At 32.7% G+C, this 14,305-nt stretch overlaps 1 protein-coding gene across 1 annotated transcript in view; it reads right to left on the bottom strand.

Annotated features, from left to right (window-relative positions):
- The window catches only part of HFM1 (helicase for meiosis 1), a 129,084-nt gene that overhangs the window by 84,835 nt on the left and 29,944 nt on the right, over positions 1–14,305 (bottom strand). Inside the window, exons 9-18 of the mRNA XM_073811241.1 lie at positions 14,011–14,088; positions 13,633–13,791; positions 11,214–11,414; positions 11,042–11,130; positions 6,756–6,799; positions 6,547–6,648; positions 6,018–6,163; positions 4,978–5,072; positions 4,228–4,361; positions 3,381–3,428 (exon numbers count right to left, since the gene is read on the bottom strand). Coding sequence (XP_073667342.1) covers positions 3,381–3,428; positions 4,228–4,361; positions 4,978–5,072; positions 6,018–6,163; positions 6,547–6,648; positions 6,756–6,799; positions 11,042–11,130; positions 11,214–11,414; positions 13,633–13,791; positions 14,011–14,088 — 1,096 coding nt within the window. The remainder of the gene's footprint in view (positions 1–3,380; positions 3,429–4,227; positions 4,362–4,977; positions 5,073–6,017; positions 6,164–6,546; positions 6,649–6,755; positions 6,800–11,041; positions 11,131–11,213; positions 11,415–13,632; positions 13,792–14,010; positions 14,089–14,305) is intronic.

The raw sequence follows: 14,305 nt of genomic DNA, 5'->3' as shown, positions 1-14,305 counted from the left end.
GGTGCAAGGTTACGTTGTTTATTCGAGATGTTTCCTGTTTCTTAAGGTACGATTGTATTGCTATAAACTTCCCTCTTAGAACTGCTTTTGCTGCATCCCATAGATTTTGAGTCATCGTGTCTCCATTGTCATTTGTTTCTAGGTGTTTTTTGATTTCCTCTTTGATTTCTTCAGTGATCACTTCGTTATTAAGTAGTGTATTGTTTAGCCTCCATGTGTTTGTATTTTTTACAGATCTTTTCCTGTAATTGATATCTAGTCTCATAGCGTTGTGGTCAGAAAAGATACTTGATAAATTCCTATACACTAAGGATGAAAAATCTGAAAGTGAAATCAAGAAAACACTTCCATTTACCATTGTAACAAAAAGAATAAAATATCTAGGAATAAACCTACCTAAGGAGACAAAAGACCTGTATACAGAAAATTATAAGACACTGATGAAAGAAATTAAAGATGATACAAATAGATGGAGAGATATACCATGTTCTTGGATTGGAAGAATCAACATTGTGAAAATGACTCTACTATCCAAAGCAATCTACAGATTCAATGCAATCCCTATCAAACTATCACTGGCATTTTTCACAGAACTAGAACAAAAAATTTCACAATTTGTATGGAAACACAAAAGACCCCGAATAGCCAAAGCAATCTTGAGAACGAAAAACAGAGCTGGAGGAATCAGGCTTCCTGACTTCAGACTATACTACAAAGCTACAGTAATCAAGACAGTATGGTACTGGCACAAAAACAGAAATATAGATCAATGGAACAGGATAGAAAGCCCAGAGATAAACCCACGCATATATGGTCACCTTATCTTTGATAAAGGAGGCAGGAATGTACAGTGGAGAAAGGACAGCCTCTTCAATAAGTGGTGCTGGGAAAACTGGACAGCTACATGTAAAAGTATGAGATTAGATCACTCCCTACACCATACACAAAAATAAGCTCAAAATGGATTAAAGACCTAAATGTAAGGCCAGAAACTATAAAACACTTAGAGGAAAACATAGGCAGGACACTCTATGACATAAATCACAGCAAGGTCCCTTTTGACCCACCTCCTAGAGAAATGGAAATAAAAACAAAAATAAACAAATGGGACCTAATGAAACTTAAAAGCTTTTGTGCAGCAAAGGAAACCATAAACAGGACCAAAAGACAACCCTCGGAATGGGAGAAAATATTTGCAAATGAAGCAACTGACAAAGGATTAATCTCCAAAATTTATAAGCAGCTCATGCAGCTTAATAACAAAAAAACAAACAACCCAATCCAAAAATGGGCAGAAGACCTAAATAGGCATTTCTCCAAAGAAGATATACAGACTGCCAACAAACACATGAAAGAATGCTCAACATCACTAATCATTAGAGTAATGCAAATCAAAACTACAATGAGATATCATCTCACACCAGTCAGAATGGCCATCATCAAAAAATCTACAAACAATAAATGCTGGAGAGGGTGTGGAGAAAAGGGAACCCTCTTACACTGTTGGTGGGAATGTAAATTGATACAGCCACTGTGGAGAACAGTACGGAGGTTCCTTAAAAAACTAAAAATAGAACTACCATATGACCCAGCAATCCCAGTACTGGGCATATACCCTGAGAAAACCATCATTCAAAAAGAGTCATGTACCAAAATGTTCATTGCAGCTCTATTTACAATAGCCCGGAGATGGAAACAACCTAAATGTCCATCATCGGATGAATGGATAAAGAAGATGTGGCACATATATACAATGGAATATTACTCAGCCATAAAAAGAAACGAAATTGAACTATTTGTAATGAGGTGGATAGACCTAGAGTCTGTCATACAGAGTGAAGTAAGTCAGAAAGAGAGAGACAAATACCGTATGCTAACACATATATATGGAATTTAAGGAAAAAAATGTCATGAAAAACCTAGGGGTGAAACAGGAATAAAGACACAGACTTACTAGAGAATGGACTTGAGGCTATGGGGAGGGGGAAGGGTAAACTGTGACAAAGCGAGAGAGAGGCATGGACATATATACACTACCAAACGTAAGGTAGACAGCTAGCGGGAAGCAGCCGCATAGCACAGGGAGATCAGCTCGGTGCTTTGTGACCGCCTGGAGGGGTGGGATAGGGAGGGTGGGAGGGAGGGAGACACCAGCAGGAAGAGATATGGGAACATATGTATATATATAACTGATGCATTTTGTTGTGAAGCTGAAACTAACATACCACTGTAAAGCAATTATACTCCAATAAAGATGTTAAAATGAAAAAAAAAAAAAAAGAACATTTAAGAAAAGTTAAATCTTTACAGTTACCAGAACATAGCAAGATATTTCTTGGTCTGTCTCATTTTGTGTATTTGATCATTATGATAAAAAATATATGCTTTTAAAACTCCATTACAAATTTGGTCAATACATAAAGAATAATACAACTATATTATAGATCTGTTTCTCAACAGCTGCATCATGAACATAAGCTATTGCTAATCAGCATGTTTTTTTGTGGTACGCGGGCCTCTCACTGTTGTGGCCTCTTCCGTTGCGGAGCACAGGCTCGGGACGTGCAGGCTCAGTGGCCATGGCTTATGGGCCCAGCCGCTCCGCAGCCTGTGGGATCTTCCCGGACCGGGGCACAAACCCGTGTCCCCTGCATCGGCAGGCGGACTCTCAACCACTGCGCCACCAGGGAAGCCCCTAATCAGCATGTTTTAACAATATATTTATTCTTTAAGAAAGACAATTTTACTGCTTCATCCTTATCTCTGCATTTTTATTTGCCATATGTGTATATCCAAGTAGAGAATAAATTAAAATTGGCTAAATATTTTTTGGGATCTAACATGTTTTCTTTTCCTGGAAGACAGTCTCAATACAATGAAGAGGCAGCAATTTCTACTCCTAATAAATGCTTAACAATATTTTGATATTTTAAAAGATAGGTAATGAAATACTGAGTGATTAACTGAAAACTAAAACTGGGTTTGATAGGAATATTTCATTAGCACAGATTAAGATAAGAAGCCCATAATCAAGCTTGGCTTATATTTTCAGTTAAAAGTAAACTAGAAAAGGAACATAAAGAGTTGAGTATCTATAGGCAACATTTCCAAAGACCAGGATCATTTTAAAAATAAAAACAAACCAAGTTAACATGTTATACAAAGGAAGATATTCTGATAGAATTAATAAATAGATTAATACAGAAAAAAAGTACATGTGCCAAGCTTTATTTACCTGTGAAAAAGAAATCCATATTTTCTTTTCTGCAAACAAGGTTACTTTAAAAAATACTTTCCCGGAGCATTCTTACTTTCAAAATAACTAAACTTTTTCATTAAAATGTATAGAATATAATTTTTTAGAAGGACATGCATCTAACCTTGTAATTTTGATTCAATTCCATCTTTGCTCAATCCAGATGCAAAACCTATATAAGTTATGACAATTTATTAAAAATAAAATACAATGAGATGAATTCATCTTTATAAGCTCACTTTATACCCCAGTTAACTAGAAAAGAGTAATCTAACTCAATCTTAAATAGAAGAAAAAAGTAGCTTAAAGTTAAAACAAGGCTTAAACATCTATAGAAAATAAACACTGTTGTGAAATCCTTTCAATATCAATTGGCTATCTCTTGTTATTTTTATTGTATAACAGTGACCAGGAATACTACATGTATTTTTTTTCCGTAGAGGTCTGAAAGTTTTGAACCTATGTGTATTAGAATGGTATTATAACACATCAGGTTTTAATTTGATATTCTGCAATCCCAAGCATTTTTATTTTATAACCTGTACCACATGAAAGAACCCTCTAGAAGCAACATAACCATATGTGTGCTAGCTTTAGAAGAAAGAAGAAAATTCCAGCAGCAACAGTATTACTATATACTTTGATTTGAACACCAGTTCAGACAAAATTCAAAATCTCTTTTTGACTTTAACTTATTTTAAATAATTTTAGGCATTTAAAAAATTTTTGAGATAATTTTTTTCTAAAAGATCTATTTTTAATGGTGTTGATTTCAAACCTTATTAAAAGACTAGAAGTAAAACAGATAAATATTTCTCACGTTTCTCTACTCTTGCTCTAACTGTATTTGTTATAATTGTTTTTACTTCTGCTAACTATTAGTTTCTATAATCTATTCTGTGACTTATTAGTATAAAGTAGGCCCAATTGGCTTGATAAAGTTACTACTCTTCAAAATCAAAGTAACAAACCATAATGAGATGGATTTTTCAAGGCTCTGATATAAAGCAAGGTTGATCGTATCCATTCCAAAGCAATATTCACATCTGTGATGGTATGCAATACTATCTCCGCATTTAAATGCTCAATAAGATGTCTGTGCAAACTAATGAAAAAAAAAACCTTTTCATTAGTAATATATATTTCAGTGCCATACAACTGTTACTTGTTTAGAATAATATTTGAATAATTCAATAATTTAATTGAATAATATTGTTACTTTAATAATTCATGAAAGTTAACTTAATTTTCAAAAATATGACAAAACCTTAAAATGTCAGTTTAACTTTTAAAAACATTATAGATTTCTCTCTACTCCATGGATCTAGAAGACATTATTGCTTTAAAAAAGGGTGGGGAGTGGATTACATCCTATTTTCCCCAAAAGTATTATAATCAAACACTTTACTAAAAGGTCTCAGGTTGCCTGTCTCCTACTATTATGCAAATTTTAAAGATGTAAAAAGATGTGAAAATTACATTCCTCCCATTACTAATTTGGCCTTTTATAACAAGGATACATGCAACTGCATGCTAAGAAGCATTGCTGAACAAAGATATTACACTGTCTCTTTTTTAACTATTAAATTTCTTATAAGTACACACTTTCTAATTAGATTATTGAAAAGTTTCAAGAAAATCCCCTAATATATTAAAAGGAAAAATACAGCCTATATTAACATTAACGTATTAACATCTTTTGGGAATATTTTCCATATTACCTGCTTTCTACAGTGTCACTACAAGCTAGCATCTGAATATACTTCTCTTTTGTACTTAACCGAGTCATAATAACTGCAGTAGCTGTAGTGTCAAACTGGAAGGAAAAAAAAAAAAAAGAAAACAGAGAAATTTAGTAAAGAAAAGCACATGTTGATACCAGTCTTCTTCAATAACTCAAGATTTTCATTTTATATTAAACAGTTCCCTGTCTTAAACAACAGGTCAAGAAGGCCTTAAAAATGCTTCTGAATTTGAATATTAACTGAAAATTTGACTTAAAAACCTTCCAAGAGTATAGATGTAAAAGTACCACTTTGGTTTCAATGTAACATAATTTTGGCAGTAGTAATATCAAAACAAACTTAGGTAACTGGTTAAAAGCTGTAAGATTCGGGGCAATTTATTTATAATCTAATTTATCCTATAATAATTATAAATTTGTATGACACAATATTTTGATATTCTTTGAAAAGATATTCTTCCTAAATTTTCCCTTAGGACCTATATGAATGACTTCTTTATTCAAGAATTTGTCAGATTAGGCCATGTTTTATAATGCGTATGGGCTGATTTTTAATTGTCGCAATATCTTGGGACCACTGTTGGCATTTTGTGCTAGGATTCAGGGATGGTACATGTTCTGCAATGTATGACAGTCCTACACAATGAAAAACTGTCCCATCCAAAATGCCAATAGCATCCCTATTCAGAATAAAAAACAAACAAAACCAAAAATACTCAAAACCAAAAAAACTCTTTAACAGCATACACATTAATAAACCCAACCATTTATCAACCCAACCATTCATCAACCAATGGGAGCTTAGAGGGAATGAAGGGAGTATGTCTCCTTTGGTGAGACTTGTTTTACTTCTACTCCTCCGTTAAAGTACATTTTCTTAGTTACATTTATGCTTAAACCTAATCTAAACGTGAAATGTTAATCTTTTGTTTAACAAAAAATACAAAATTATTTCCTTTTTTTGCTTTTTATCTTGTCTTTAAAATAAATTACAAAAAGTGAAACACTGTCACTTACTTGAGGTCGACCAGCTCTACCAATCATCTGTAGAATATCTGTTTCACTGTACTCTTCAAACATTCCTCCAGCATAATGCATTGTAGATTTTATAACTACTAGGTGAGCAGGCAAATTTACTCCCATGGCTAAGGTACTGGTAGTAACTGCATCAAATTATGGAATATTACTTTTAAGTCATATAACTTTATTGCTTCAAGTAAACATTTTCTTATAGAAGATATATTCTTATAAATGTAATAAAACTCATATATAGGAAATTTAGAATAAAAAGGAAAAAGAAAACATTACAACGTAAAATAATATATCTCAAAACCAAAAAGCTACTAATTCTTACTTTTCAAATTGCACTATGTTCAGTAAGATGATAAAGAACTAAAATTGCCAGAGAGTTTACTACAGCACGTATATGTATGGATAGTTATATAATTTTAGATTCTTGGAAGAAAAGCAGAAATGAGTCAGAATACCTGAGCTTTTTCTTTTTCCAAAAGATCTCATAATATTCACAAGAATACGTTTTACTTACAAAGAACTGGTAGATCTCCAACAGTAAAAGCTCCTTCAACTACTTTTCTATCTGACAGCTCCATACCAGCATGATGATAAGCAACACCATGTATTAAGATATCTATAAAAGAAATATATCATCTGTTATGTACTGTTGATATTTCATCAGTAATTGGCTCTTTTTATCTATAGCTGAAAATACTATTCAAAAATTATCTCTAAACCTACCTCTCAGTTTTGAATCTCTTATGGAATATGCACAGTTATGTAACCTATTTTAAAAAACACAAAATTATTGAGTTATTCCCATTAACATCAAAACTCTTAGTGTATTAGTTAATTATTTTGAAGATTACAGATATCAAAATATTTTCACAACATCATTTTTTGAAAACCATCTTTAAGAAGCAGAGAATATCTAACTTTCATACTGAGAAGTTCCTAATTTATAACTAAGAAAAAAAAAAACCTAAATAATCCAATTTTAAAAAGGGCAGAGGACCTGAATAGACTTTTTTTTCAAAGATGACATCCAAATGGACAGCAGAACAAGAAAAGGTGCTCAACATCACTAATCATCAGGGAAATGGAAATCAAAACCACAATGAGATATACCCTCACACCTGTCAGAATGGCTATTATCAAAAAGACAACAAATAAGTGTTGGTGAGGATGTGGAGAAAAGGGAATCCTCATGCACTATTGGTGGGAATGTAAATTAATGCAGCCACTATGGAAAACAATACGGAGATTCCACAAAAATTTTAAAATAGAACTACCATATGATCCAGCAATTTCACTCCGAGGTGTTTATCCAACAAAAACAAAACCACCAATTCAAAAAGACATATACACCCCTATGTTCATTGCAGTATTATTTACAATAGCCATGATATGGAAGCAACCTAAGTGTCTAACAATAGATGAATGGATAAAGAAGATGTGGTACTTGTGTGTGTGTGTGTGTGTGTGTGTGTGTGTGTGTGTGTAAAATATTACTCAGCCATAAAAAAGAATGAAATCTTGCCATTTGTGACAACTGGATGAACCTACAGGGTATTATGCTAAGTGAAATAAGTCAGACAGAGAAAGACAAATAAGTGAAATAAGTCAGACAGAGAAAGACAAATACCACATGATTTCACTCGTGTGGAATCTAAAAAACAAAACAAATGAACAAACATAAAATAAAAACAGAGTCATAGATACAGAAAACAAACAGGTGGTTGCCAGAGGGGAGAGAGGTGGGTGGAGGAAAGAAATGGGTGAGGGAGATTAAAAGGAACAAACTTCCAGTTATGAAATAAATGAGTCATGGGTACAAAATGTAGAGTGTGGGAATATGGTCAATAATTATATAATATCTTGCATAGTGACAGATTGTAACTAGACTTATCATGGTGATCATTTTGAAATGTATGGAAATACTAAAGCACTGTGTTGTGTAATAGGAACTAACACAGTGTTGAAGGTCAATTATACTTCAAAAATGAACAAATTCATGGAAAAAGAGATCAGATTTATGGTTACCAGAGGCGAGGGGTTGAGGGGGTGGGGAGGGGCAACTGGATGAAGGAGTCAAAAGGCACAAACTTCCAGTTATAAGATAAATAGGTACTAGGGATACAATGTACAACATGATAAATATAATTAACACTGCTGCATGTTACATATAAAAGTTGTTAAAAGAGTAAATCCTAACAGTTCTCATCACAAGTGAAAAACATCTCTATTCCTTTAATTTTGTATCTATATGTATGGATGATGAATACGCACTAAACTTATTGTGGTAATCATTTCATGCTATATGTAAGTCAAATCTTTATTCTGTACACCCTAAACTTATACAGTGCTATATGTCAATTATATCTCAAAAAAACTGGGGAAAATAGGGAAATAAATAATTATAAATAAAATCACAAAAAAAAAAAAAAGAGAGAAAAATACCCCCAAAGGCTCAGGAAACATTTTCACAATGAGAATACTACCAATTAACTTCCTGAAGTTAACTAAAATTTTTTAAAATATAGAAATATTTTTTAAGTTAAATGCATGATACAACAGAAAAATTATTTTTAAAAAAGCTCAAGAGACCAGAGTACACAAAAAGTTGGGCATGTTAGACAAGTTTAGAAACCTTAGTAACAGAATCTGGGGTTTATGGGCAAAAAGAAATCTTGTGGGAGCTGCTAGAATGTGACTGGTTAAAGGGGAATTGACATAAGCAGCAGTCTCTTCCTCTAGTCTATAGCAACTCAAAATGGCATTCCACTCCTTTTCACTTATGCTTTTCTCAGGCAATGAAGTAAAAGCCGAACATACAAATGAGAATCTATTCAACTGTTTATTGTGCCTGAGTAACAGACTGACCGTGATATATGATAAATATTCTCTAGAGTATAAAACAAAGAGGTAGGTAGAAAGAAATCTATGTTATTGTTATCTTGATAGCATTAATTTCACATTTTCCCTTTCTGTCTACCTCTTAGACCTCATGTACTTTTTTGGCTATAAGCTCTATTTTGGTTTCTCTTTCTCTGGCTCTCTACTGTATCTTATTGTTTAATCATGTTTTGCTGATGTTTGTAACAAAAGCTGCACCATAGAGAGTTTTTATCTTATGGCTGTAACTAAGGAGATCAAGTTAAATCCTTAAAGCAGAAGTAAAATTATGAAAATAGTATATACAGCATGGATAGGTGGCTGCATATGTAATTCTTTAATGCACTAAATGACTAGAGACCCACCCTTTTAGTGGATAGAAAGTCAAATGTCAGAAAGCTAAAGTGGTATCCTCTAGGTTTGGTACACATCTTTGGTTGAAAAGTAACCAGAGGTGTAGCCACAGGGTAGACTGTAATTGGAAAGCTGATCTGATCCAAAGTGAAGAAAAGTACATCCCCCACCGTAGAAAATTAGTCAGAAAAATCAGTATCTGCTCATATCCACATGTAATGATCTAATCCAACTTTGGTTTGAGGTCTACCACTAAACTTATTTATTTCCAAAAATTGTTATTAATAATAAGCTAATATTAGTAGTAAGCATGTGCTGGCACTCTGCTGAGTCTTGCTAAGATTGAGGGGTAAATAAGATGACCATGAGTCCTTCTTTCCTCAAGACGTTTACAATCTAAGGAATAGAACAGATATTAAATAACAATTAAACAAAAGCATATTTATTATAATTACAGTAAGTTTTATGAAATAAAAATATAGGGTGCCTGTAAAAGCAAATAAAGGGACACTAAGAATCATGGAAAACTTCTTAAGAAACTGATATTAAAGGTGAGACTTGAAGGATGAATAAGAGGTAAAAAACAATTCTGGGCAAAGAAAATATGATTCAGGAAAGCTCTGTGTAGGATAACAGTTTGGTGTATTCACAGAACACATTATACAGGGTATTGCAGGCAATATTAAGTATTTAGGATTTTAGCCTAATGACAACAAGAAACTATTAAAGTGTTTTAGGCAGAAGAATGACATGTTTAGATTTGTAATTTTAAACATTCACTCTGCTATGAATATAACAGATTAAAGTGGGATAAGAGTGTGTTTGTGGTCATCAGATAAAAGGCAAGAGATTAATAATTACTTGAATGGGGAAGGTGGCAGTGCTGATGAAGATAAAATGATATATTTGAGATATATTTACAAGTAAGAATAGACAGGACTTGGTAATTGATTGCCTATGGGGAAGAAGGTGAAGGAGATGTCAATGACAGGTTTCTGCACGAGCAACTAGGGAGATGATAAATAATCAGGATGGGGAACACTGGAGGAGGAACTGACTTGAGAGAAAGAACCAAGGTTCTCTTTTGGACATACTGAGTTTGACATGCCCACAGATATACAATCGGAGATGTCAGGCAGGTGGATGGTAGACCTGGAGCTCAGAATGGAGGTCTGTATTGGAGCTGTAAATTTGTAAATTCACAGACATATATAAATATGTGTATACATATGTTCTTTGAACCATGTGATAATGAGACTCAAATACCTAGGAGTGTGGCATTAGAAAGAATGAACCTTGGATAGAACCCCTAAAATGTTAACATTTAAGAATCAGGTATTATAAGTGAAAAGGGACTGAGAATGAGTAGAAAGCAAAGTAGCAAGAAACATGGTAGAAATGATCATGGAAACACAGAGTCTGGAATTTTTAAATTGGGTGGGAGTGGTCAAATGTGTTAGAAGCTCCTGAGAGATCAATTAACAAGATCAGCTTTAGTAAAAGATTACAACAGATACTGGATTGAAAGTGAGTAAAAAATTGAAGACAGCAATATGAATAATCTTTCAAATCTGGCTATGAAATAAAGAAGACAGGATCACAGTTGCATCAAGATTCATTGTCTTAATCATCCAACTTACTTTTATCCTTATTTTACAGATGAGGAAACTAAGGCTTAGAGAGGTCAAGTAACTTGAAAAGGTCAACCCAGTTTTCTCATCTCATCTAGGTTATCCCTAAAAGTCTTTCTACCTCCAAGAAAAAAATTTAAAATATACCTCTGTTTCTGTTCCACAGTCATAATAAATTTCGCATCTTTCACAAGAACAGAAGCAGCCTGTTGCACACCTTTCCTTGTTGCACAAAACTAAAAATGAATGAATAATTTTTGTATTAATCATATTAAAAACTGAACATTACACTAAAAAATAAGCAACCAACAAACCATACCACAAGCGTGGGTTTCTGATCAGAGTACGTTTGTATAACACTGGCAACTTTGTAGTTGAGGGTTAAATCAAACTTAAATTCGGTTTGGTTATTACTGCAGGGAAATCCAAGGACCACTTTCTCAAGTTTCACTGGTCTATGTCCCTCATCCATTTTCAGACATACAGCAGATCTTTCACCATCTGAAAGCCATTCTGCAATCTTTAAATGACAGAAACATACACATTAAATTTTTTTCTAGTAAAGTTTTATGGCTAAAAAGCCCAATTATAGTTCACTTTAAAGTCAAGTTTAAAAATATTTAGTCAAGTAGTCTTTTTCAACATTACATATTCTAGTGACACTGTTCTATTGATATATTGGTAAATATTTTCAATAACAGTGGTTCAAGATTATACCCACTTTTAACATGGTAAACTTCCAATTAATTATTATTATTTTGTTTTATTTTCCTCCTAAGAGTCTAAATTAAAATTAATTTCAACAGAGAAGTCAAATTTCTCACTAGCACTGTAACTTCTTTGCTATTTTTCAGAATGATGCCCAGATATGGCTGACACTTCTCTTGTATTATCCTAAATATTAGCTGAAGAGTAGCAAAGTAATGATTGGCTTAGACTGGCAAAGGCTGACAACTTTTTTAAACAAAGAACAAATAAACACTGAGAGATAGCAGTGCCAAAAGCACATTTCAGACTCAATGCTAGAGTCCTTAGTTAATTTCTGGAGCTGTGGAGAGCCATCCTTAACTTCACATAGCCTGGTTAGTAATCAGGCTTCCGTGCCCTGCTATGAAACTGATTGTTTCTTTGACAGGAAGATAAATTAATGAGTTTTTAATGGCACAGGAAGGAAATATTAAAACATTTTCAAGGCTCTCATAGGTAGGGATGAGAACAAGAATTTACAGTTTGAGCAGAACAGAAGGCAAAGGTTGAAGGCCTTAACTCAGGGGAAAACTGAGGTAGAGGACTTGTAGAAAGAGACAGAGAGATAGCATTCACAGAAGTAGTGATTATCACAAAGGGGAAGAGAGTTTCAAGAATTACAGAGTATTGACATTTTGTCACTGCTTATGAATAAATAAGAAAAGTTTAGTATCCCAATGTGAAAAAAGGGTTAAGTCTATGACCTTGCAGGTTGCAAAATAAGAACTTAAAATAGTTGACAAATATATTAATATTTACTTCAGTAAATCAATGCAGTAATCAATGCAGTACAAAATTTTAAAATAAGGTACCATTTCAAATAACAAATTTGAGAACTATTTAAAAGTAATAATAACAATAATAATTTCATTATTATACTATCCAGCATTAGAATACAGAGAAATGGCTGATGGTAGAGGTATAAATGAATATAACATTTATTGAAAGCACTGTGTTCTTAGAGTTTTATATACCCTTTGACTCAGTTATTCTACTTTAGCAGACCATCCTAAGGAAATAAATGTGATGTTTTCTTAGATATAATTTCAAGACTATTTACAATAGCAAAAAATGGAAACAATCTTCCACCATTAAGGTATTAAATAAATTACAATAAAACCACAAAAAATTGTATTAAAGAAGAGTAGTTAATAACATGGAAACATTTGTAGCTAACATGCAAGTCATAAAAGTGTATGTATATTATGATTCCATCAATACATCTAGAAGGACAAATGCTGGGTTTTTTTTAATTTACACATACTTTAAAATTTTCTCTATTATTCTTGAATATAAACAAAACAAGTAGTCATTTTAAGAACAAAAAAGGATTAACTGTGCTAAACTAAAGATAAAGGCAAAATTTTACATTGGATTAGAGAATACTGTACAACAGCTTTTGTGGAAACAATTTCTAAGAATTAGCTGGGGGAAAAGTCATATTACAGTAGGCTGAGAAGTAAATAGGAGTAAGAAAGCAGAGTGAAATTGTACTACTTTTCAAGTTTGCCAAAAAACTGAAGAAGAAAATTAGGACATGTGTTTGTTATAGAAAGTATAATACTGTACAATTATTTCTTTACATGTTCATGTACCCTATTAACCATGAGATCCTCTTCAAGAGCAGGGTCTATATGTTTTCACTTTTGCATCTATCATTAGTGCTTACCACAATTCCAGGCACATAGAATTGGGGGTAACATAACACCTCATATTATGAAGTGTCTAAAACCCATGAAAGTATGACTTTTAGATACTATTAAACAATAGACTTGCACCAAACATATTTTATTAAGCGAAATCAACCAAATTTTATGGCCTTAATGCTGTCATACCCTATGAGATCTAACCATAACTTTCCACAATATACTTTTCCTATTAAGTTGGTTAGGTGATTTACAGAAAAAAAAAAAAAAAACCCTCACTTTTCTCTAAGATTAAATATTTCACTAAGTCATAAAAAATTCTGATAGATTAAAATTCTAACTTACATCCTCAGCATTTGGAATTGTTGCAGATACAGCTACAAATCTCATTGGAATAATACTGCTGGTATTTTCTACAGCATGAGATAAAAACTGCACAGTTTTCATTCTGCTGACTACAACTTCAAGAGTTGGTCCACGATTTTCATCTTTTACAACGTGTATCTGAGAAAAAAATTAAGACTCATTAGCTATAAAAATAAAAATCTATCTAGTCAATTAAAATGTAAAACAATATTAAACACTCTTTCTTAAGAAAATAAGCATTTTCCACTTGAAGGGATAAAGCAAACATAGAGTTTGGTTGAAAATGTCTTGTTTCTTTATATCCATTCAAATCATCTCTTCATGTTTATCTCTGAAAGTGAATAACACGTTCACTACCTCATCAATGAGAAACAATCGAACCAGTTGGACCAAAGAGTTGTCTCTCCATTTCCTAGTCATGCTATCCCATTTTTCCTAGAGAAAAAAATGCAAGTGGTTTAACATGATAAGGAATTATAATAAGTATTATTAAGATGTTGGTAAAAATTTTAACATGACTTGTTACAAATGATGGGCAATATTTTAGTTGATGTCTTAAAAGTATCCCAAAAGATACTTAAAGATTTTTAAAATTTTAAAGAATTTTGATAATCATGTGTTTAAAAAATTGAACTCCCATTTATTTTTTAAG

Source organism: Tursiops truncatus, chromosome 1, assembly GCF_011762595.2.
Source record: "Tursiops truncatus isolate mTurTru1 chromosome 1, mTurTru1.mat.Y, whole genome shotgun sequence".
Classification (NCBI taxonomy): domain Eukaryota; kingdom Metazoa; phylum Chordata; class Mammalia; order Artiodactyla; family Delphinidae; genus Tursiops; species Tursiops truncatus.
The sequence above is the reverse complement of the archived record's forward strand: the minus strand, read 5'-3'. Positions and strand labels throughout refer to the sequence as shown.